The 24,673-nt window shown below is 41.6% G+C and overlaps 1 protein-coding gene across 4 annotated transcripts; it reads right to left on the reverse strand.

Moving 5' to 3' along the window:
- Positions 1-346: 346 nt before the first annotated feature.
- On the reverse strand, positions 347-24,659 carry kiz (kizuna centrosomal protein). Of its 4 annotated transcripts, XM_085391363.1 has the most exons (16): positions 24,472-24,659; positions 24,024-24,086; positions 23,454-23,616; positions 22,100-22,168; positions 20,566-20,869; positions 20,254-20,433; positions 19,922-20,171; positions 16,991-17,110; positions 16,213-16,377; positions 14,938-15,088; positions 12,842-12,998; positions 12,365-12,427; positions 10,948-11,034; positions 10,471-10,540; positions 2,149-2,195; positions 347-653 (listed from the first exon to the last, which is right to left on the reverse strand). In XM_085391363.1, the coding sequence occupies exons 1-16, from the start codon at positions 24,642-24,644 to the stop codon at positions 556-558; spliced, it is 2,160 nt and encodes a 719-aa protein (XP_085247489.1). In that variant the 5' UTR covers positions 24,645-24,659; the 3' UTR covers positions 347-555. The 4 variants fall into 4 exon arrangements, 3 of the variants coding, with proteins under 3 accessions (XP_085247489.1, XP_085247488.1, XP_085247490.1); XM_085391362.1 differs by having other exon boundaries at positions 20,254-20,869; XM_085391364.1 differs by lacking the exons at positions 24,024-24,086; positions 24,472-24,659 and adding an exon at positions 22,256-22,454 and having other exon boundaries at positions 20,254-20,869; positions 23,454-23,610.
- Positions 24,660-24,673: the final 14 nt, after the last annotated feature.

Genomic DNA, 24,673 nt, shown 5'->3' on the forward strand with positions numbered 1-24,673 from the left:
AAGAAGCGCCTGTGAAAATATGTGCAGAGCGTTTATTAGAGCCTGAAAATATTCAGAGTTTGTTAGTGCTGCAACACTTTGTGCCCTGGGAGATGGGCCTCTTCAGCGGGTTCACAGGTCGCGCAGAAGCGTGCAGAGTGGCCATTGTGCTTTGTCATTTCACAGGTGACTCACATCACTACACTCGAGCATGCTGGAGGTAGAGCACTCGGAGATGCTTGCGGCATTCAAAATGCATGATTTTCAGCCTAGTGCAAACAAATCGCTTTAAAAGATCAGTTTAATCTATTTCGAGCTGTTATTATGAGCTGGGAGAGTTGTTCAGATAAAGAGACTGAAGCAGGGTTAACATCAGTGTGTTGGACAACTCTTCACATACTTTACCCAGCGTGAGAGCTGTCAACTTTATTATTTGTTTTTATGATACAGTGTGCATACGATTTACAATGCAGACCACTAAAATAATGGTCAGCGGGTGAACTACCACGAGTCAATCTGCCGCAGATTTTGCAGTGATATAATATAGTACATTAAAAAAATATCTCAGTGGAAATATCACTCATAGAAGTCATAAATGCCATCGCTGTTGAAAGGTTGAGGACGCAAGGCTGCTTCAATCTCAGAGTTGCTGTCATCCGATTGACCCCAGAAATCTATACAGAGAGGTACAAAGAACAAAACACAGGATTACATTATTGTGGCAGAATGCTCACTCCAAGCTTCAAATGGACCGTTACTGTCGACATCTTGAGAATAAGTATTTTATTTCTATACTCACTTTGTCAAGGTGAGCTTACTGGAATACTTAGAATCTTAACATTCTTCCTTTTACACAGTTTATATACCAATTAGCCATAACGTTAAAACCGCTGCCAGGTGAGCGTGTCTTTACAACCCATTGGTCTTCTGGGAAAGCTTCATTGCTGACATTCACGTCGATGTTTTTATACTTAAAACTTTACAGACTGAACATGGCTCCGCGGCAAAGCGCTCCCCGACAGCAGCAGCCTCTCCCAATGCAATAATGCGCTCCGCCAAAACTGCGTTGAGGAAACCGCGCCGAGCACCGATGGGACAAAGGTGTTATGGTGACAGAAGGGGGTCTGAACGTAATTATAGTCAGGTGGTTTTAATGCTGCAGCTCATCAGTGTATGTGTTCAATGTAGGTCTTTTGTGCTTGGAGAATTTTGGGTCTGATCACAGCTGTACATGTACAAAAAAAATCAACCAATAACTAATTAATAAAAAAAATTCTGAGCTTGGCCAATAAGAATCCAAACTGTAGTTCATTTCAAATTAGGACAATTTCCCCTTCATGATCATCTTCTTATGCATCTTTGGACCTAGAGCTGTGCACTGTGAATTCCCTAGGATCAGTTTGTCAGTGTAGAGTCCCACGCTGAGACAACTCAGGAACATTTAACCGAAACCTGCACTGTGATACCTTTGTTTCCAAGCATCTAATGCACTGAAAATAGGGAGGTCTCCTTTGCTCCACTGACACAATTCTCTCAAGTCATCAGCTCTTCTCCCCAGATTTGCCTCCCTGCAATTTGTTTAATTCCCCAAATTTGAAAATCAAGTTAAGCACTGCCGATTTAACACAGTGGAGAAGATCCAGCTCGCGCTGCAAATGGAGGCAGTCGATTCAATGAAATCAAATGTAGCAGCACTGATTAAGGTGGCCTGGTGGTCCATGGGAACTCTCTGATTGCAGCTCATAACATTAAACATCGTTTTGCCACTGTAGAGTCAGCAATGTTCTCTCTGCTTATTATTTAGAGCAGTACCTTAAATGCCTCAAAGTTCAGGGCTGTTGTTTAAGTTGACAAAGACACAGCATGTCCCCTAAAATAAAAGCATTTTAGCTTTTTTATTAATTGAGTTGGTAGCGCTTGCTTCAAATTAATCTTTTAGGAACCTGACTTGGCTTCATGGTCACATTTTATACAGACATCCTCAAAAAGGTCCAGCTGCATTTAGAGAGAAATTTAATCAAATAGATGGTATTTTTATGAAGCTTAAATTTTTGAATAATTTCACAGATGTAAACACATGGATTCTCTATGGTGATCCGTTTGGTGTCATTAACCTCTTTTTGACACTGTGTGTTTTCACTTAAATGAAATAATTTAGTGTACACTCACCTTTTGACTGTAGCGTAGAATGAGCCTTTGAGCTTGCCTTCTCTCTCCTGGAAACACAAAGATAGTTAATAGCCTTGTGAAGTTGTGACCCCAGGCTCTCTTTGAGAGAGATTTACTTTTTCACTGCTGAAAAGAATGAAGAGAAAACTTTAACATGACCAAATACTGCAAGTGAAATACGTCAATTCAGATATCAGTCTTTGTAATCAGGTTACGGACTACACACAAACTAACCAAAGCAGTACAATAGAATAAAATAAAATCTTTGTAAAAGAGCATCCATTTAACTTTGGTGATATTTAGTGGCTCGACTCAGACAGTGCACTCGTGAGAACTCCCTTGACTCCTATTGTAGGCGCTTGTGATTTTGCTATGTGGTTGTTCATTCACATGTTTGGCATTTTGTGTGTAAACTCACAAAGGTAAAAGAAATCTTGTCTGAGTATAATAAAACACACAGACAAATAAATCAGTCCAACTGGCATACGTACAACAACCAAAACAGACTTGCGTGAAGACGCCTAATTAATTCCAAAAGATGATATTTAATGGCTAGAACCATCGTGGCAAAGGGAACTTCCTTGACTCCTGTGTAATTGTGCCAAAGGACTTCCACAAGGCCCTCTTTATTCAAAAATAGTCCAAAGACAGGGTTGCCAGGTTCCCATAGCTCTGGTGATATCGCTATGTAAATGTGTGACCTCCGAAAAGGCTTTGATCTGCCTCGATGCATATGCAATAAGGCCCCCTGTTCCACTTTTAAAGGCCTCCTCTTTAATTTACATCATCACAGAGCCTATTCAAAAGCCCACAATGTATCCTCCTCATCGCCCAGGTTAGCATACACATCCATACTGCTTATTTGTTGGGTCTCCTATATTTGATTCTTTCTTATAAAAAAAAAAAAAAAGATGCAGAGTTTCAAACAGATGAAAAATCTGGTCCGCTTTTCCATCTGCATCAATTCAAACCCGTGACCTCTTTGATTGTCACCCTCTCAATCACCCTCATCTCCTCATCACTCCCTCTTGGCACATGTGACTGTACATTGAGTATAAGGACCAAATTGCTCTGGCTGCGTTCCAGTTGCTATTTTCTAAACTTAAGACCGAATGAGAGAACAAAGATGCACCTCCCATTCCTAACTGTGAGCAGATTGCTCTGTGCTACAAGCTATATACCGCAGAGCCAGTCTAATTACTAGCATATAACCTTTACATTCATATGCTGATAGGACTTCCTACAGGACGTTTGGACGACTCGTGCATCTGTTCAGAGAGAATACTGAACCTCTGGCACTTAAAACGCAATAAAATCAAAGCAGGGAAGCAGTAAGGAAAGCAGTGGGGGGAGAAAACAAAAGCTATGGCCTGAGAGCAGATAATCAGCCTGCCTGCAAGCTGATGGTGAACTGAATGTAAGAGCTGTGGATTTCCAAAATGTGCTTATTCGTGTAGAAATATCTCGCTAAATACACACATTTATGTAAATAAAGATCATTCATCTTTTTTTTTTTTTTTTTATTGTGGCTTAGATCTAAAGTGCTATTATTGATTTTTAATATATCCTCAAACAGTATTTAACCAATGATGATACTGTGTTATATACTGGTTTGTCTGACCAAGCTAATAGAGGAACTGCATCGATAAATTAATTTGTGTTAATGTGTGTTTAACACATTAACACCTTCTGTCTGTACGGTGCATAAAATGAATTACCTGCGTTATTTGGAGAGAACAGGATTTATTTTCCTTTGTTTGCACTACAGCACAAAAATCATGACGGACACAATGAGGAAATCCAAGTGTTATCACGATTCAGCTTTCTAAACTGAATAAAGTAAAAACATTAAACTGCGGCAAATAGTGTATCCATTTACAACGGTTAGGCAACAGATCCCAGCCAGACCCTGCAGCAGCAAAAATACAGCAATAATCTATACCATTACTTCCTCTCCTTTGCCACAATAATAGCTGTTACAGCGAGTAAATTGGGCTTTTCTTTTCTCGAACTTCCCCTCGGGATGGGAATGGCCTATCAGCTGTTCCACTTCAGTGAGGGACAGGACTGATTTCAAGACGGGTCTATTACCATAGAGAGCCCAGCCTGGATCTGACCTCACCAATCTAATATTCAGTTTCCATAAACATTTATGCCAGTTCATCTTCTGCTGAGTTTCCCTTAATTGAGGCAATGATCTGAATATGTAAGACTGAGCTGGCCAGTGTTTTACAAGCTCTGCCACACAGAGGTGAATGTAATGTGTAAAATGATGCAAATTACAGCTATTGTAATGTTCTTTTTCAACCCCGCACTCATTCGCTTTTCATGGCCTTTGCAGTGGTTTCATATTGTTGTTTATCTCGTGTTTTAACAGTTTTTTTGTCTACTCTGCATTAGAGTTCAACATAACCTTTAAAATGTATGAGCTTTATATATATTTGACACACATAAGTATTTCTCTCAATTTCTCTTCTTGTTTATTTTGTTTTTTTGTCAAGTAAAACACTCTTGTTTTTCAATGTATGATAAATTTACACGCGTGTGTGTGTATTTTTACATTTTTATATTTTGCGTTATGACAACACATTGTCTGTCATTACAATACAAAGGTAATGACAGTGTGTGAAATATAAAATCTGATAAATATAAAATTTAATATCATGTTATGACACATTGTAAGAACAGAAGTTGGTATCATCAGCTAGAAATGACACACTTCTTTAAGATTAACACAATCTGTCCATGGCAGAGGCTTCAAAGACTATTCTTTACATTTTGCTCTTCGTGCCATTTTACTGCTTTACTGTTGTGTGCTGTATTAGCCTGTGGTAGTAGTTCAGCAAGTAAGTATCTAGTCTTCTACCACACACATACAAAAAAGCTACTGCTTTAGCTCTTGGCATAAAAACCATGTTCATGCTGTAGAGCTAAAGGAGCGCAGAAATGAACAAAAGCTACAGTCGCACAATAACTCAAGTAGGTTGACTATAGTATGCACTTTATAATAACAAAACCTTTATTATAGTTAGATGGCAATACATCAGTTCCTCAAGTATAAGGATACAAACCATCTTCACATAGACTGTAGTAGTTTTGTGAGCTGCAGCTAAAAAGAATAGTCTTTTTGAAACCATTGAAGCTGTATTTCACTTATGACCAACAGTCACATTAGGGAATGTGAGGACTATTGGAAGAAATTATGCTTAGCAAGGATTTAATACTGCTGCTGATGGCTAGAAAATTGCTTTTATTTACCCCATCTTTTTTAAGCTCGCCACCCACACACACACACACACACATCGTAATAACACAATAGCGCTTTTGTGCAAGGACAATCATGTTACCACATATTTTACATGCAGAAACTGGATTAGTGAAATTGAATAATGAAAAAAAATTGGCACACTTCTTGTGGATTAACACAGTGATTCACTTATGTGAGAGTACCTGGGATTTCTGCAACTGTGTTTTAAATAATTCTCTGCTGTTTTTTGTAAAAATCCTACATTTGACTCTGTGAGCACCATCTCGATCCAGTTTTATGGAATATTTCTCATTTTCTTGAGAAACAAATAAAAACTACTAATACAGTTTTTTTTAACACAGTTAAGTTGCAAGTTAAATATGACCTATTATACTAAAACGTGTTCATGTGCAACAGTTAAATCTGGACCGAACAGGGAAAAAAAAGCAAAATCTCACATTTTAACTTGACAGTGTGTCAAATTTACAATTTAAGGTCACGTTCATGCTAGAGTCATGAGACTAAATCCATGTCCTTCGACATATTTAAGATTTTTTTCATGCATTGTCCTCCAGTTACATTAGGGAAAATGAATACTGTAAGAGGAAATAATGCTTACCAAGCATTTAGCACAGCCTTGCCAGCAGCTAGAAAACTGCTTTTATTTACCCTGGCTTTTTTTTTTTTATAAGCTTCTGCCACCCACACACAAATGCTAATAGCACAATAGCACTTTTGCGCGGCTGTGCTCGTCTAAAGGTAAAGGGAGACCCATCACCTCATCATTCCCATCAACTCCTACTCCCATCCCAGCTATGACCCTGCAGAAACATTGTTTAGGCTCCGTTTAGATGTACTCTAACAGGCCTGAATGGTAGCAGGATATAGCCCTCAGTGGGGGCAAACAGTGAGAGGCAACTATGAGTGCACTGTGAGTGGGCGCTCTCTAACATGTGAGTGCTCTCTGCTGGCAATGAGTAAGTACTGCAACTCAGAGAAAGAGGCACTGGGCCAATGATTTCAACACAGCGGGCTCTCGTCCTGACTGGTGGCAGTCTAGTGGAGACAGCCAGTGTGAGGGATGGATGAAGGACAGATCAGGTTACACTTTTTTAACGCCTCATCTAATCGAGGGTGGACTGAAATTTGCAGGCTGTCCGACACAAAAATTGCAATAATGTAGAGAAAACAGGAAAATAAAGCACCAGAAACATCTGAGTAAATGAATCCAAGCTGCTTTGAACAATAACAACACGGGTCACATGTGCCGTCTTTGGCTTTAAAGTTTTGCGTCAACCTAAACGAATCCCAAAGTTAAATAAAGTGATCACAAATAAAATGTGAAAACACAGAAACAGAAAATGCCTGAAAGACGGCTTCTTTTATAAAAGAGCAATCAGGCATTCATCCGTTTCAGAGAGCCAGTGCAGCACAGTGACCTCCTCTGGCTGGAGTCTCTAAATGCTGCCTTTATCTATTCATGGTTGTTTGTGGTAGTGGAGTGGTGGGGGTGGGGTGGGCTGGGTGCAGCTAACATACTGTCAAATGTTTACGCACAGAAAAACAACTTTGTTGCCTGACGTTATAACCATAAAAACATTTAGAAGAACAGATGCAGTATGGGTAAAAAGCAGCTCGGTCTCACACGGCCAACTATTCTGCTGTCTTTGTGCTCCTTATGTCGTTTTTGGATTCTGGATTTGCGATTTTCCACCTATTAATACTTCTTTGTCCGTTACCGTCTCTCTCTCCCCCTCTATGTCCTGCTTTCTCTTTTACGTGTCCTCCCCCCTTCTCAGCTCTGGTCCCTCTCACCCCTCCATCTCTCCTCCCAGTGAATTGTGACATGTTCACATAGTCTCCACATATGTGTGTGTGTGTGTGTGTGTGTGTGTGCAGGAAAGACACACACACAGCTTCTGATTTTGACACACTGAATGATCTGAGGTCGAATGCTTGAGCACATCCTGTTGTCCAACGCAAAGCTGTAAACCACTAATTGTTGAGTCAAGGTTTTTGTCAAGCAGGCACTAGGCACAACAATCATCACCCCGTCTGATGGCTGCAGATTTTGTTTTGTGTGTCTGTGCACATGTGCTTGAGCATCCCCCCCCGTCTCTGGATCAAAAATGGGGATACGCGATGGAGCGGGGAGGGGGCATAAAAAAGGTATTAAAAACCCCAAAATAAAAACAAGAAAGGAGTGCCATCTGAAATGCCTACAGTAGAAAGGAGCACAATGTTTCTTTGCACGAGAGGAAGCAGTGGCATGCACTCGCATACAAAGGGGAACAAGTGGTCTTTACATGGAGTGCAGCTGCTTATTAAGACTCACTCCTTCGTGCATTATTCCTTTCATCCCCACTCAACCACAAAGTGATTTTACTTTGCTACTCACAAAGACAGCAAAAGATTTCTAATGGACAAATCCTTCATAAATGTTGCAGATCAGTCGCTTCCCCGCGAGTTATAATACAATAAACAGAACATTCCATAAAAGTATCTAACTGAAAAACACTGTGTGGGAGAGAGCGAGGAAAAGAGAGACACTGGAAAGCAAAAGAATATGAAAGAGCCCAATTCTCTCCAACTTCATAATAGTGAAATGAGCACATATAAATGTGTTAAGAGTATCTCTTTGCATCTTGTATAGACTGCATGTATTTAATCTGTAAAGCTTATTAAGACCCCAGTCATTGCTATGCAAAGCAGCACCCAGTGCTTTTCTCTCGCTTTTCAGCTGAGTGCAGTGTTTGGCCAATAGCACTGGCCCCCCGCCTCTCATTCTGCATTCATAACATGCAACATTTGCACAATGTATCTCTCAAAGGCCCTGAATAGAAGGCCTTAATACTCATGTAAACAACTGCAAACCAATTACTTAATGAATCAGGCCCACACATAATGAGAAGCCTCACAAAAGGCTATAAATGCATTTTTTGCACCAAAGCCTCTGCTTTAAACTACAATCCCTCTGCTGTAGTCTAGGCTTAACTGGCAAATCATAATTATTGCCTAAGACAACAGAGAGGAAGCCATTTTTTTATTTCGAGTCCAGCACCATCCTCCTTTTGAAGTCACTCATCAGCTCGCTGACAAAATAAAGCAAATAATTAACACAGACAGGGGAGAGGAAAACACAGGAAGACGGCGAGGAAGAGGGGCAAACAGATTGAAAAAGGGTAAGAGAGAGAGCGAGACGCAAAGAGAAAGAAGGAGGAAAATGGGGCAATGTTACGCCTCTGCTTAAGCACAGGGCTTCCAGACCACTTGTGGAAGCAATAAAGAGCAAGAAGTGACTGTTGTAAGTGGAATGCTTACATCTAAGCGTTGAGGGAGAAATGGCGCAATTGCTGTATCAGAGCGGCAGCAGGTAAAAACAAGTTACAATAAAGTCCTTCAAAATACTGCTTTAAATTACATTTAGGATGAAACCTGTTCTGGAAATGCACAACAAAAAGCAAAAACACAATCCTTCCAAACAAAGAGATGGGTGTTGGGTCAAGATGAACATTAAAATGAAACAAAAATTGTATTTGTGATCCAAAGGAAATCCAACTGTCCCAACAGCTGTCATTTACTTCACTAAGTTTATTTGTGACTAAACCCTCTCCATGTCCAACCAGCCATCTCCTCCAGCATCCTCTGCATTGTATTGCCTCCCTCCCCCACTGTGTTTAAGCATCAGGGATTTATCTATTTTTAAGAACTAGAGAAGACAACATAAAACTTATCAGTCTAATAATAAGAGAAATATTGTTCAAAACTGCCTGAAAGGGTTATTAAAAATATATGTTGTAAGTGGACATAAATAAAACTGAACTGAGCAGGGCAAATGTTATGATGTAATATCATTTTACTTTACATTACTTAATATGGACTAATTACAGCATCATCTGTGCACGAGCTGTTTTAACTCAGACTCTGATCTCTGACCTGGATCCTTACATAGAGGAGTCCAATATCACTGCTTTACAATTAAAGTTCTTTTATCAGTAAATGTCTATTCAGGGCGCACAGCCACTCCGAGTATGACCAAAGACGTGCTTGGTGCTTCCTTCCACACTCCAGTTGGAATAAAGTGTTGGCCATGCATAACTACCTGTTTTTCCAATTTCTCTTGTGTACACAACTTGTCTCATAACTCCTCGTGGCATTTTGTTTTGCAGTCTAATTTCTGTTCTGCAAATTTTGTTTAATCACAGATATTGCGGACTTCCCATGCACATTAATGACAGGGAGATGGGCACCATCTGAGAGGGTCTGGGCCCAAAATTGGCTCATGTTTATTAAAGAGGTTGGTCACCCGGGCTGGTAGTGGCAGACATCAGCAGCTATGAGGACCACAATAGAGCCAGGCCATTAGACCCTTCCCTGGGCTAATAGGCAGACTGGGAGCGCCTGCTTGCCAGGCCAGGGAGATGCAGACTTCAGCCCTTGTGTCAGCATGGTGCCCAGTAATCACATGAAATCAGAGAAGATTATTCCTCATAACGTTTACCCAGCCATTACTAGAGCCCAAATGGTTTGCAGTGAAGAGGTGCTCTGAGGACCTGACATGCAATTGCAGATTTGATGAAGTCGTGTTGATATTCAAATGTAACCGTGGCGTGGTTAGTTTCCACTGAGCTATTTATCATTAGATGTTCTTTTCTTAACCACTTAGAGCTCTGATTTGACCAGCCTAAAAATGTTTCAAGGGTGAAAAATGAAAGGACATTTGTCCTTGTCAACACTCGAGCCGGCTTCTTCCAAAAGCGTTGTCCCCGATTCTCTTCTTGACGTGATATGTTTGCATTTCGACAACAAGCCTGAAGACAGTTTAGGGCTCCAATTTATTTTTGTGGTAGCCGATCTGCTTTTGAATTCTAAAACCTGGTTGAACCCAGCAAACGGTGAGTAAGAGGGGGCTTTAGGGACCTTTTGTCTTTGTAAGCGAGTTAATGGGTGGCACCCCCTTGATCTTATGGAAATGAACAGGGAATTATGAGAGCAGCCATGCAAATGTACATCAACCACTTTGGTGTCTGGTGGCCCATTTCGTGTGGCCCGTTGAATAATAACAATGTTCTTACCGAGGGTAAGGGTCTTGATGTGAGGAGCTTTTGGCCCTCCGCAGGTCCTCTTCATGGCCATGATTTATTCCTTAAAAGAGCAAACAGGGCTGGATGAAACCATTTGATTTCTTGATTGATCTCATCACAAGCTAATTTACCTTGTATACTTATATAGAAACATGTAAGGCTAATAGCAGTGCTATGCTATGAGTACAGTGAATTCGTATTCAAAGTATGTTTTTTAACAATCCATTTGGAAGTTCTTGCATCCACCCTGAATATGGCGCATATCACAAATCATGTGATAACTAAAATCTATGATATGTTTTGTGGAGTTAAAATGGGATAAAAATGGGATTTGTTGAAACTTCACTGAGCAGAAATGTGAGCATAGAAGAGAACTGTTGCTTCTCATGTCCACGTATTTCCTTGGTAACCAATGATTAGGCTCCAGTTGTTCCCTACTTGACTGGAAGAGTGGACCACATCCCTTACCTGAGAGGCTATCCTCCTCCTCCTCTTCAGAACTCTGCCGCCTTTCCATCATGGCTGATTGTTTAAGTAACTGATATGCTTTTGTCTCTATTTAGGGACACACGTGGACGCACACAGGCACAAACACACACACACAAAGTCACGGTCAAATATTTGCTTATAACCCAGGTTTCCAACTTTCACAGGTTTCTGTGTTTGATGAGACAACACGCTTCAGTGGCTCCGTTTTTTTTGTGTTTTTGGTTTCATCACTTAACAGAGTGGGTGAGAAACACTCTGCTCATTCAGCTAAACTGTTGATTCAAGCCTACAGTATGCAGCAACAGTTTCCATGAGACAGCAATCAGCATCTCACATTATCTCAGCATCCCCTACCAGGAAGGGAATGATTGATTTTGTGTTTAAAAAAATAAAAGAAACACTTGTAATTACTTTCCGTGACACTAAAAACGGTATCATATTTGAGTGGAGGAGAGAGACTGAGCTGGCAAAAATCAACAGAACAGAAGTACATAATAAATGGGCTGTTATCTCACTGATGTTACAAAAAGTACACATTCAAAGAAAGAATGTGAAAGGCAAAGCAAAATTGTGATCTTCTGTGACCAAGTCCTAACAGTTTCAGCTAGGATTCACAATAAAAACATAGGTTTTAATCATTGTTGAAAGCCATACCATGTTTACAGTGCATTCCAATCTCCACTTCATACAGCCACTGCTTTTACACGTAGTCTCAAAAACCCCAGCAGGTCTACAGGCGTGCATGTTTTGGCAATTACTATCAGTTCCAAGGTCACCGTTTTTGATTGTGACATTGATGTCGCTCAGCACAGCAAAATCCTTCCCTTGCAAAATCTTTAGCTGGTTATGTCTCTTTTGATTAAGTGTAGCGATTGGAAACTGGACTCATTTTGCTGGCTGTGCACCTTAGGGATGCGGACACATGAAAAACCCAGTAGGAAATCTGATAGCCAAGGGTAGTATAGGATTGCTTTACATTTCAGAGGTGCAGCTGAGGGATGGGCACACCAACTGCTTCCAGGATGCCGTCACATCTAGTATTTTAAGTCCAGCCTTGCCGGAGCATTGTTTAGAAGATAATGAGAACCGATGACAGATCTTTTGCGCTTCCCACCCTGGCGCCCTGACAATTAAAGCGGCCGCATTATGCTGGGGCAGTGAATTATCAATTTTGCTAGAATGCCTCAGACCGAGCTGAAAACACAGCTAGTGTTTTCTCGGAGATAATTAGAGAGAACTAGCACAGCTCTTCAGGTGGGACTTTGACCCTGGATTCACCTTGATCATCCTGCCTCAGCCATTGTGTAAAAGAGCCCATTATTCACTGCAGTGGGAAGAAAACAAACCACAACATAAGGACAGTGTGAATGCTGGGGCACCGGCAATGCCTTTTTACCTCTAATAGGACCACTTTCCACAGGGCTTTCGTCCTGGCTGTCCTCTTCAGCACTTTGTAGTTCTGTAAGAAAGGGAAGCGCATAGTGAGAAGCAATGGCAGGGAAGAAGGGAGTCTAGGGATAGAAATGGGAATGGGGGGGTCTTTCTTTAGCTCTGAAAGGATGGCTGTATGAAAACTGCGCTGTGAGGGATTTATATATATATATAAAAAAAAAGAAGCTCTATGGTGAAATTGATTTCTTTCATGAAAGGGAAGTTTTAGTACTCTGCAGAGTTGGTCTCCAGAAAAAAAAAGTCCATATTTCTTCCAATTAATGGTCTTGTTACATGTGACACAATGACTTATCACAGCGTGGAATCACAAAGATCCATTCTGGATGTTTTGTTAAAACCCAAACCCATATTAACGTTTCATTAGCATCATTTTCATAATTAGAATTGATCATGTGATATTATACCAATCATCTTCAGTGACCTTGGATCCGTTGCTTCCATACGGGCCTGGCAGGCTTCGCATCCCCATCAGCCAGCAGAGAAGGAGGACCACATAAAGAAGATAAGTCACTCTTGTCCTCTGCTGAGGGGCACTCCTCACTGGACCGGGACAGAAGTGTCCTCAGCAGCACTTTGGCCTGTGAGCAGCACAAATTAAAACCACACTCTTAATTGTTCTCATTTTGTGAAGGAAGTGTCAAATTGAACTCTCGCCGATTAGGCAAGTCATTTACTTTGGCCATGGCTGCTCGCACAGAGGTGCAGCTGTAATGCGTGTTCAAACGGCAAGAGAAAATAACTTGAAATTGTCTCACTCGTTTAACTCAAAAAAGATGATTTCGCACACTTTTGCTCCCGCTCTCCCTCTCAATCACACTTTTTTCCTCTCACTCTCTCTTTTCATCCATGAGATTAGAGAACTGCCTAAAGAATGCAATCACCCCGGTGTTAATGTGCAACACGTCCCAGATATCTTCCCTCTTGGCTGAGAGGATTGAGACAAACTACTCTCTTCCTCCCACTCTGCTCATTTTTATCTCTGTGGAGATGAGGATACACAATTAAGAGGAGCTGTTCCAGGAGATGGGGAGCAGCGAGATGCCACATGCCGATTTCCTTTCTCTCCTTCTTCCCTCCCCCGTATCAAATCCTGCCATCACCATTTCTCTTTTGTGATCAAAGACTGCCTCTCAGCCTCAGATGGCCATTTGCAACTTTTAATGAGCGCTAATATGGAGATGATCAGGAGGATTTTGACAGTGACAAACTTTAAGTGCATTGTAAGTTGTTATCAGTGGGTCACAGTTATGACTGACAATGTTCACGCTTTCATTTGCAGAGAGCAGAAGAGACGCAAACACAGGACAATCTGAGTTTGCCACTTGGTATTTGATGCTGCTGCACAATAAAAACTGTCTTGATCCTTGTCCCCGATATCCCTCTTTGTTCCTTTTTTTAGATTTAGTCAAATGTACCGTGGGTTGAGGGCTCTCGCAGACCCACTGCATTTTAAATATCAATGAATGCAACTGTTAGCACTTGAATATTCAAAGGGCCTCTTTGAGTGTGTGCATGCGAGCTGCATGCTCCCATTTGTCAGAGTAGCCAGGCTGTGTGGCAAGATGTGAATGGAAATTTCTGTTTTCTCTTGTGTGTGTGGAGAGTAAGCTGTTGTGTGAGAGGACAGAGAGGAGAGAGACGGAGAAATGGGAGGACGAGACGGAGAAATAGATGGAGATGGAGTGAGGACGCTGAAGAGAAAGAAAGATTTCCACTCAGGCTTTTCCTCATGTGCTTGGATACAATGATTTCGATGGCAGCACCCCTCTTCCTTTTGTCAGTGCATACTTTTAAGAGGCTGCACAGTCTCCCTCTTTGCTTCTCTCACTGCGTCAGCAATACTACAGCCACAAGAACCCACATAACATGAATCCACAAAAATTAATAAGACAAAAACCTGCATGTGTAGATAATCACTCTGGCAGCCAGATAGTGGGTTTGCTGACATGTCTCTTGACATCATCGTTGAGCTCTGAGTGGGAATATTCTTTGTCATTTCTTTCTTTGTTTAATTGAGCATGATCCACAAGGTCAATGAGTGGGAAATTTAAAATAATCCCATTGAGTAGAAGGTCCAAATGGCTCCCTCGTTCAATCAGACCCAACTGACGGCTATACTTTTGGCTAATACTAAATTAAAAGCAAGTGTTTCTCAGATGAATACACCACATGAGATGAAAGAAGCCAAGCTGAGGCTGTAATTTGCGATTACGACATGGGTCAGGGTTTCCCTTCTGTCTAGGTCAATGTGTGGAGCAATCTGATGAGCAGGAGGCCAGGGCTTAGTTTCCAGCACGAGACACAAAGAGGGCATTTAGCAGTAACTGCACTCCTCTTCAAAAAAAAAACACGCAAAGGAACAAGCAGAGAAACAAAAACACTCGCTCATTTGGAAAGAAGAGGGGAAAAAGGGGGCCATATTTCTGTGCAGATATCAGTGTGCTTTCGGGATGCAAGTGTGTGACCTCCTGTTTGTTTGTGTGCATGTCACTGGAGTGGATGTGCCTTCGACGCTACCTGGTGGCTGTAGGTGGCATGACGGCTGAGCAGCAGCGGCGTGAACAGTTGGACCAAGCGCTCAGTGCTGAGGACGCGGCGCTCCTTGAGCACAAGGGCGTGCTTGAACCAGCGATCCCACAGCCGAGCAGCATTAGGAGGGAGGCTGGTGCTGCGGTGAGGATGGGGGTGGGATTAGACGGAGAGAAATAGCGGCTTTGTTATTGAGCACACAGCAGGAAATACGAACATAAATCATATTTATACCCGCACAAAGTAAAAGATAATTAGATAATCAAGAAAAGTGAAGAAGCTGAAAAGTTTGGAACACCTCCAGTATAAAGCATTTCTCAGAGCTCTTCCTTTAAGCAGCCTTTTTAGAAAGGGTTATCCTAAAACAACTCAGAGGTGATGGATTATTAATGAATTCCAGTTAACACTGAATAGACACAGACAGCAAAATTGATTCAGGTTGAAAAACTGAATAAAAAGGTCGAGGTCAGCCAGGAGGGATCTCCAGAGGAAAGAGGGGGGACACTGTTAGATGTGCTCCTTTGAATTGACTATATAGCAGGAAAGGTCTCAGTGAAATCAATAGAGTATTGAAGCAGAGCATGGATTTAGCTCAGAGTATAACTACTCATTATCCAAAGGACTGGAAGTCGCAGATAGGGCATTTTAATTTACTCATGACATTCACCCACGCAGTGTTACTGTGTGAGGTGACACCAAAGATGACCTTTTACATTTGTGGACAAGGGAGACTGTATCAAATAGTAGCATGAAATCTCTCTGACTGCTGTAAGTGCATGACCCTCCCCACAGTCTAGTGAAGGAAAAAAATAATAATAATAGTAACATAAAATCAAATGCACACACAGCCATCCATGCGTACTGTAAGGTGGTTTACTTTCCTGAAGAAAAGAAGACAAATATCTATTGAACTCTGCAGCTTTTACAGCACTGATATTTGTGCTCTGAACGACTCCATTGTGAGGTGGTACAAGTAGATAATCACGCAACACCCAAAATATCACCAACATTTTATCATAGATCTATATATAAACAGCAACAATGAATACGCTTACATAACATGTATATAAGCATAATTTTTACATCATCACAATTCAAAAGTAAATGAAAATATAACCCTAAACAAAAACTGCAACTGCACACAAATAAGCCAGCCTGTGGTTTTGTTTTGTTTTTGCAACATATGAATCCATAATATAAAAAACATGCACAGGCTGATGTCAGTTTCTGGCGCAGGATTCACAGACAAACCAGGAGCCTTACCTTATTTCATTAGGCTCAGTGCTGGCCTGATGAGCACACACCAGATCCTGTGGTAGCAGGCAGCCCTTTTCTGTGCTCCATGACAACCTCTGAAGCTCATGAAGGACGACTGCTCCACACGCTCCAAGGTCCTCGTCATTCAAGCCCGCTCCATCGTCACAAAGGCTTCCCAATATATAGAGAGCAGTCAGCTATTGCCATGGAGCTCTGGGCTCTGCCAGCAGGTCAGGAGTACACAGCATACATCGAACAACTGCTAATACTTCACACACAATATGAGTATAATCACACACATCAAGGCGCATGCACTCCAGCTCACATAATATCACAGCATGGCTAAACGCTCTACCAAGGGTTGTGACACAAAATGGCCCAAGATGTTGTTGACATCGTTCACAAATGTGACGTTTGTACAGATGGAGAGCTTCGCCTTTGTTAATCAGTATTTCACTACTGCTGTAAATGAATCGTGACGTAGAAAAATCTTCTACAAAAACCAACCTTTATCTAATAAATCATGTGCACAATGCTCTCTCTGCCCAGTAACAATTCAGCAGAGCGGTTACTATAACAATCCCACGTGTCTGAAAACCCCTCAGAAATAAAGATGCACGCATGGCGGTAATGGCACTTCATCTAATGTGAGAGCCCTCGGCAGAAGGATAATATGTTTTCCTCATCTGCACAAACTGCCCCCTTAAATAAATATGTGTAGCATTTCATTCAGACATGGGGAGACAAGTTTTAAAAAGTTTGAAGAAAGACACTAAGGGTGTACCTGATAATTCTACTGAGCTCGAGTCCATCGACAGAAGAATCCCCGTACACACTGGCCTGTTCGCTGCGAAGTCGTCCTTCAATGCTGTCTAGCAGATTAAAGAGTCCTTCCTGGGAGAGACTTAAAATAAATTACCTATTAGTGTGGTGAATGAACAAAAAAATGGAAGAGGTCACGTGATCGATAGGTCTGATATTTTTTTAAATGAAAATAAAACTATGATAACATTTTTTCTGGGCGATTTCCTTGAGGTACTCAAGGCTTGCTGGAGAATGTGATCATTAAACTTCCACAATACAGCTTTTCAACAGTTCACCGTGTTCGTTGATTTTGCCATGTGTAATAACAGGTTGCAAGCGAAGAGCTCGACAAAACCAGCATTCAGATCCGGAGCTTGTTTGCTGCTGAATTAATGTGGTATCGAGCAGAGTTGGTTAAATTGCGAAATAATGCTCGAAACGAGTAATATGACGTTACAGTTAAACTCCATTACCGGTTGTAGCTCGTGCATAAAAGTGTACGGAAAAAGAGGGGCCTCTGGATGATTTCCTTTGGTGAGAGATTTACACTTTAATCTGGTCCTGTGTGCGGCTACAAAATGAGAAATGGATGCCTAATGCATGTGGATATTGAGAATCCATCTCTTTCTTGAGCATTAAGCTCTGGGTGGCCCTCATTGAATTCTCCCAGAAACCCCAAGCCGAGAGATCCTGAGCCCCCTTACATAAAAAGAGGCCAAAAAGAATTTATGACAATCTGTAATGGGCTCTTGGGTTAGGGGTCAGCAAACAATTGCTCCCTCTTTTTTGCAGGTTGTTTCCTGGTAACATCCTGATTAAGCTGGCAGCTTGAATTATATCCATGACATTCTGTAGTGTGCAATACATCTGTGCCAAGTCCTCTTCAGTGTGGCTGAAGTAGAATAGGCAAAAGCTCTGTCTTTTTTTTTCCCTTTCCCTTATTGCCAGCGTGGGCCTTGAAATAGTCATCTTTCTCTTTCCACTTTATTTATCAACGCTCTTCAAAAAGAGACCTTTAGAGAGTGAGAAAGTGAATTAGTTGTGTTTTCCTGCAAACCTCTCTCTTTACTGTATTGTTGCCAGCTTTCATGTCAAGGTCTCTAACCTCACTTTAGATGCTACTATTGTCCGTGTGTCCACATCATCAGGAGTGTATTGTTAGCCAGGAGGAAGAGGTCAGCCTCTCTGCAGCAGTATTGCTCTACAGCGTCGAGTTGTGGCTCTGGGGTTATTTATCACATGGAATGGCCTCACCATTGAGTGACTGGTGTCAGGCGAATCTCACCATCCAGGCACAAATAGCAAGTGTAACACACAAAAGGACACGGAAAATATAACCACAAGTAATAACAGCACACACTAAGTGCAGTTACACCTGCCTAAATCTGGGATAGGCCCAGCACGCTGTCAGAATTCACCTAAGAAAATACAGAGTGAAAATTTGCGAGACCTTTGCTAAACTAGAATTTAAGCCACAGGAAAAAAAAATACCTGAGCAATGCCCTAATGACACTGCAATTACAATTTTTTCAAAATCCTATACGCTTTAAGCTCCATCTGTGGGATTAACTGGGATTTTTAAGAAGCCAGTGTTAACTGTATCACATGCTGTCACCAATCAATCAAACCCATGCAGCACTTCAGACAACACATGTGAGAGCAAAGCACGTTGAGGGCATTGTGATGGTATTAAAAATTAAACTATACAATATTTGAGTCTGTAGGAGAAATAGGTTGTTTTTCCCTGACTGTTGGGGCGATATAAGCTTTAACCTTAAGAGAAATACACGCAGGATAGAGACTGGATGCTCTGCGAGGTTTACATCAAAGCCTCTGGTTTTCTCCTCATACAAAGAAGCTCTCCGTGTTAACAATGAAAGCTGCAGCCAACGCCATTGTCTACCCAGCACAGCCTAACTGAGGCTCCTCTTGGGGTCATGCTATAAAAAGTATAGTCGACCACACATAAACACAGTCGGGCACAAACAAACATGCAGCACTCTCAGAGAGAAAACATAATCCTCCACAATATTTTTGATGCTCACAGAGAGCAGACCAATTAAAAAATAAAGCCTTTCATACCAATAATGCTCAGAAATTACTATTTATTTTTGTAATTACAGAAAAAGAAATAATATTTAAGAATATAGTCCATAATGTGACCCAAGAACAGAGAGAAGGCAAACATTAAACAGTGTTTTTTTTTTCCTTGAGAGTACAGTGAAGAAAAAAGTGCACACAAAATGAAGGTTTTTTTTTAAGAGCATAAGAGGTGCTGTTCATAAAAGACCTCATACTGTAGCGAAAATGCAAAGGCTCTCCGTGCAAACATTCACATAGGATTTTCTGTGGCTCTAACCCCATCCAAAATGATCCTTCAACTCAGAGGCCATCATCACGCTAAGGATTTGTGGCTGTAAGTGCTGTCCACATGCCCACCCCTCCACAGCACTCTATGGTGCCACAAATTTCCTCCTCCACTGGGGACTTCCTGAGGTCTCTCAAGCAGAAAATTGCTCTGTTACAGCATTATCTTGGATTATGGCAATATTGTTGGTGACAGGTCCCCAGCTCTCCCTATAAGATGCATCACTGCCACCGCAGCTGCTGCTGAACTACAGAGAGGACGGTGGCATGAACCGTGACTCCCACAATCCTCTCTGTCAGCCTCAGATGTGAAGGTGGAAAGGAGGAGTTTGCGGCGTGTTCACTCGCTATCATCAACAGCCCTCTGTGGTTCGGCATGGCCATGCAGAACATTCTCCTTGCTTAGCCCGCTTAGCCTTAAATTTTGGGGAGGGAAGCTGCTGACTGCACTGAGCACCGTTTGAGGAAGAATGTTAGTGTTTTTCTTCACTGACCCACTTTGAAAACGTCAGACAACAAACTACATTAGTCATATATACTGTACCTTTTCAAGGCCCCCACTGCAGCTTTGCTGTTTAAGTGGAGTGTTTTCTTGGAGCCATTAGAGTGCAGAGACGATTCAGGACTGTGCTGGTTGTGATCACGCCTTCCGTGAGTATCATTACCCTCATGTGCCCCACCCTCTGGTGCATCCTCCTCCAGCTCAGATTGTGTCAGAGAAATAGACAGGTCACTAGCAGTGCTCTCTGACAACTCCACATCTGAACTCAGTGTGCTGACACTCTCACTTTTACCTGGATGTAAATATACAATGTAGTGTAAAGGAAAAAAAGTGCTTTAAAAGATTCTAGCACAGACAGAAAGATCACTGCAAACCTGTTCTCTCTTCAGCTTCTTTTCCCAAAGTGGTTTTTAGCATCAAATGGCCGTGACCTCTCTCTTCATCTTCCATCGTGCGTGCCTCGTGAGCCACCTCTTTGGAGTCGGTGTGTTCTGCGATGGAATTCTGAGTCCTCGTCGGGCTTCTGCTGCCAGGAGATGGATTCTTCTCAGGCCCTGTCAAGGTCGCCAAAGGTGAAGGTTCCCGTTCATCATCACTTCCAAAAGCCACACCGCCAGCTGTGCCTGTTAAGGCACGAACAGATGGGAGCGGCCCCATCGTTCTTTCATGTTTGTCACTCAAATTACCGTCGTCAGGGGAATCGTTTGAGCCTGAAATGTCATCTGATAAATGTGCTCGGTTGCTGGCGGCATCCTCTCCGCCGACTGTGAAGTCCTTCAAAAGGCCACTTGGTAGACGCTCGCGGGAGTGCAGGCTGCGATTGGGTGAATGATGCAATGCTTGGTGTGAGTGTACACTTGTGCTGCCAGCTTCTGCATCAGGCCCTCTGGAGGTCTGGTGGCCCATAAAAATTTCCACTGGTGCTTGTTTAAAATCCTTAGCTGGGTGAGAGACGTATCCGTCCTGGTGCTGTGCACGAACAGCTTCAGCCTGCACTCATGAAGAAAACAAACACACACACACAATATATTCATTTTATCAGCTAAACTTTTCATTACCTCATAAAATATTTTTTTCCAGGCATGAATATGGATCGCTTAAAATGTCAAAGTTCTTGTTTCAGTTAAATAAGTGCTATTTTGAAAGAATTTCAACTCAAGTATGTCAGCTATCCACTTTAGAAATTTGAATAAATGTAGCTTATTTGGGCCAAGGTCAGAATTCTTTTCACAACATTTTTCAAAAGAATGTCTCAGGATCAATGTTTTAACTTTTAATCTTATTAGAAATCCTTTAGACAAGTTTTGATTCATGTCTGCAATGTCACCAAGGGCGGGGAGAGAGAGAAGCAAAAAAGCCTCCCTCCAAACATAATAACAAAAAGCATGGCTTCTGTTTCTTTTCTGATAAGCGTCTTAAATACCAAACAGTTAGCTGCTTAATAACATTCACTGTAAACCATGCAGCCTGCCCAGCAGATCCACAAAGTAGGTAAAAAAAGAGGAAAAGTTAATTTCTTGGCTGAGTGATTCCATCGGTAGCTGCAGGGCAAAGTAGAAAGTGTTTCACTAAAGTAGCAATTGATTCTTCTATCAATCTGCGGCACGCGTGTGCTCTTCCAAGGAATGTATTAAATATGAAAATCATATCCCGTTATCATCTGTCTCCAGCTTTCAGCCCGGTAAGCTTCCCTTAATGAATGCTGCAGCCTGAGGGACATGCACACTGCCAGCCAATGGCTTGTATGCATAATGGAGTGACGGTACCATTTTGCTCATTACAATATCGACAGACTGAGGGGGGTTTTGCACACAGTTACAAGTGACTGCTCTAGACAGCATGCTCCAAGTTATTATGAGATGTCTTAGACATTTCATCTAAAAGAGCTTTAACTGCTTTAAGTGAAGGGAGAAAGCAGCCATGGGCTTGAACTACATCGCTTGTACAGATTCAGCAGCTAGGATTAGACACCTGTGTTATTACAGATACACAGTTTAAATGTAGACTCTACAGATTTACCAGGCATAATGTCTACGTTCCTTTGTTATTCCAAACCTAAAAACGTAACTTGATAGAACTGAAATTAGCATAAACCTTTAAACATTGGAAAAAAAGAAATAAGTACCATTTATCATCCAAAAAATATAAAACAAACAAACAGAGTGCAGGTTACCTGATACATAAAGGATGTGATGTGTGTGATCACATGCTATTGCATACCTTTGCTGGTTCCCGCTCCATTTTCTTCTTTGCTTCCATAAATTTGGAAATCTTTTTCAAACACTCAGCCTGTATGAAATAAGACTGAATTAATAATTAAAAGATAAATGACTTCTTTAATATTCAACTGGCATGTGTCATGCAAACTCGTCTAACCTGTCTGAATATTAGCTGGATGTGGTGTAAAAGTGGGGGGAAAAAAAATAAGGAAAGTAGCTGAAAGCAGCCCCTATCAGTAACAGAGGGTTTTCCTAAGTGAGTGTCCTCTATGCAGACGCTGACACCCCTTAGCATTTTCATTTGGCCGGGCGGACTCACTGCCTTACTGCCAACTCCAACAGAACCTTTGCCACACCTTTAAATTACAAAAACAGACCTTTAAAAAATGTGTCTTTTAACATACAGCACAAATACCAAAAATACAAATACAATAAAATCTAGATAAATATACATGCTAATCGGAGAGGGAATATATACTCACTGTCTGTTTGAGAAATGTGTTTTTCTTTGTACCAAAAGCATCACGGTTCAACCAGAAAAAAACCGTGGTTGATTTTACACAATGGAAACAAAGTGCAACAGGACGACCAAAATAACAGCAAACATGCAGGACTCATAAAGCATCAAGAGGAAATAAAACAACTGCTTGAGGGGAGAGAATGGCTAAATCTCTGGAGCACTTCAGAGTCTCTATATTGGGCAATTAACTCGGTGAGTCATAATTAGCCAATTTTGTTAATTTGATATTAAGCTGTCAAGCACTGTCGTTGAGTTTTAAGTGATAATCTGACTGGCTCATTGTTTTCTCCCCCGTTCATTTGCTTGTCATGATAAATTGCACAGTTTGAGTGTTTACTATTGTCACATCAAGCCATTGCAAGCGAATGTCTACTCTGTTAAAATTGCAGCAAGGCATTAAGGCAAATGAGCATCAACAACACGCTCATTTATAAAAACGCAGCATCCCTAATAAATATATATATTTTATATATACCTGCACATGCATGGGCGGCCATTATTCCAAAGTTAACCTCGTAGAACTACGGTTTTCTTAAACGTACAGCTTGGACAGCAGTAATTACTGGTTATTACACGTGAATCTAAAAATGTCAGAAGAAAAGTACAACTGTCAAATCTGATTCCACCGCAGTGAAAGGAGTGTTTGTTCATACTAAAAGCCTGCTTTCAGTACGACTCCATAATGACAAAAGCTACTCCACTGAACAAATGAACTTGAGCAAATGTGTGTGTGTGTGTGTGTGTGTGTGTGTGTGTGTGTGTGTGTGTGTGTGTGTGTGTGTGTGTGTGTGTGAGAGAGAGAGAGAAAGAGAGACAGAGCATGTGTGTGTTCTACCTTTTGTTGTTGGAGGGGGGCATGGTCAGGACTATATTCCTTCATGCTAATTTCTATGCACTCCACATCTCTCAGAAGCTCAAGGTTTCTCATTTTCGCTCGTGCTTCCCTGTCACAGATTTCCTTGAGATAACTGCGCAGTTTGGAACACTTTATCTGTAAGCTGAAGGCAGTGGAGAACTATTATTCAAAAGAAATATTATCTAAGAGCATTGTCAGAAAATAAGAGCTCGACTTCTCAGGAGAAAAGGTTAAGCACAATATGTTTTAAATTTAAATCTCATTCTCAAGTCGCCCATCAACCTAAGCCCTGCTGGATGGACCTGGCATGTTGGTGTTTATGAGACATGATTTACATCTTTTTTTTTTTTTTTTAAAGCAGTGTTATGCTTGTACACATTGTATTAAATAAAAACTGACACAAATGCCTGGATTGTTTATTCCCAAATGAAAATAATAAAACAGCTGTCAATCTATGAATACATGGGAATTTTTTCAAATCAATTTCATATACAATGATGAAAGTCCACTCACATATAATTGGATATTTAACTCAAACCAGTGACTTACGCTCTTTTATCGGATCTGGAGTAAGCAAACAGCTCCCTCTCCAGCTCCAGCCTCCGTTTCTCCCTGCACACAGAGCGCACAGAGAAGGTGTTACCCACACACACCGCTCCAGCACCTCCGTGGTTTCCTGGGCTAATTATTGCCAAACCGTCAGACTTATGAACCCAGCGAGCTTCCATAACACACATGCTAATGCAGGATAGCAACTTTCATGGGAACTTGACTAACTTTCATTAATACGCAAACGCTAATCAGTTACTGCTTTATACACATCCACGAATCCAAGTAAGCAGGCTAAAGAACTAGCTTCTGCTCATTTCTGTGTACGCGGACTTCGCTAGGAAGCTAACGGGTAAGGTGAGGCTATCAGACGGCAACGGTGACAACTCGAGTCCGCGGTTCTACGGGGCCGTGCTCTTTATAATACGAAAACACCAACTGTCCTCACCTTTCGTGTATGCTCTGCTGAGCTGACGTTATCCTTTCGTAGTAGTGGTCCTCGCTGCGAGCCGAGCTTGCCATTTTCTCCCGCTTTTGGCGCCGTTGCAAAGCCGATTGGAAGAAGAGGCAGACGAGGAGGAGGGGGAGAGGGGGGCCACTGGTGTTTACGTTGGTTGCCATGCGCACCGCTTCCCAGAAAGCCTTGCGGA

This window comes from Rhamphochromis longiceps, linkage group LG19 (assembly GCF_057381845.1).
Source record: "Rhamphochromis longiceps isolate RC_006_pf linkage group LG19, R_longiceps_female_GT1.1, whole genome shotgun sequence".
Lineage (NCBI taxonomy): Eukaryota > Metazoa > Chordata > Actinopteri > Cichliformes > Cichlidae > Rhamphochromis > Rhamphochromis longiceps.

Excerpts from the sequence above, each read along its gene's own strand:
- kiz (XM_085391362.1), bottom strand. The coding sequence starts at position 24,644 with ATGGCAACCAACGTAAACACCAGTGGCCCCCCTCTCCCCCTCCTCCTC. Across the intron at positions 22,169-23,453 it reads CCCCCCTCCAACAACAAAAG|GCTGAGTGTTTGAAAAAGAT; the intron begins GTAGAACACACA and ends TATTTCATACAG. Across the intron at positions 10,541-10,947 it reads GGAGGAGGATAGCCTCTCAG|GAATAAATCATGGCCATGAA; the intron begins GTAAGGGATGTG and ends TGCTCTTTTAAG.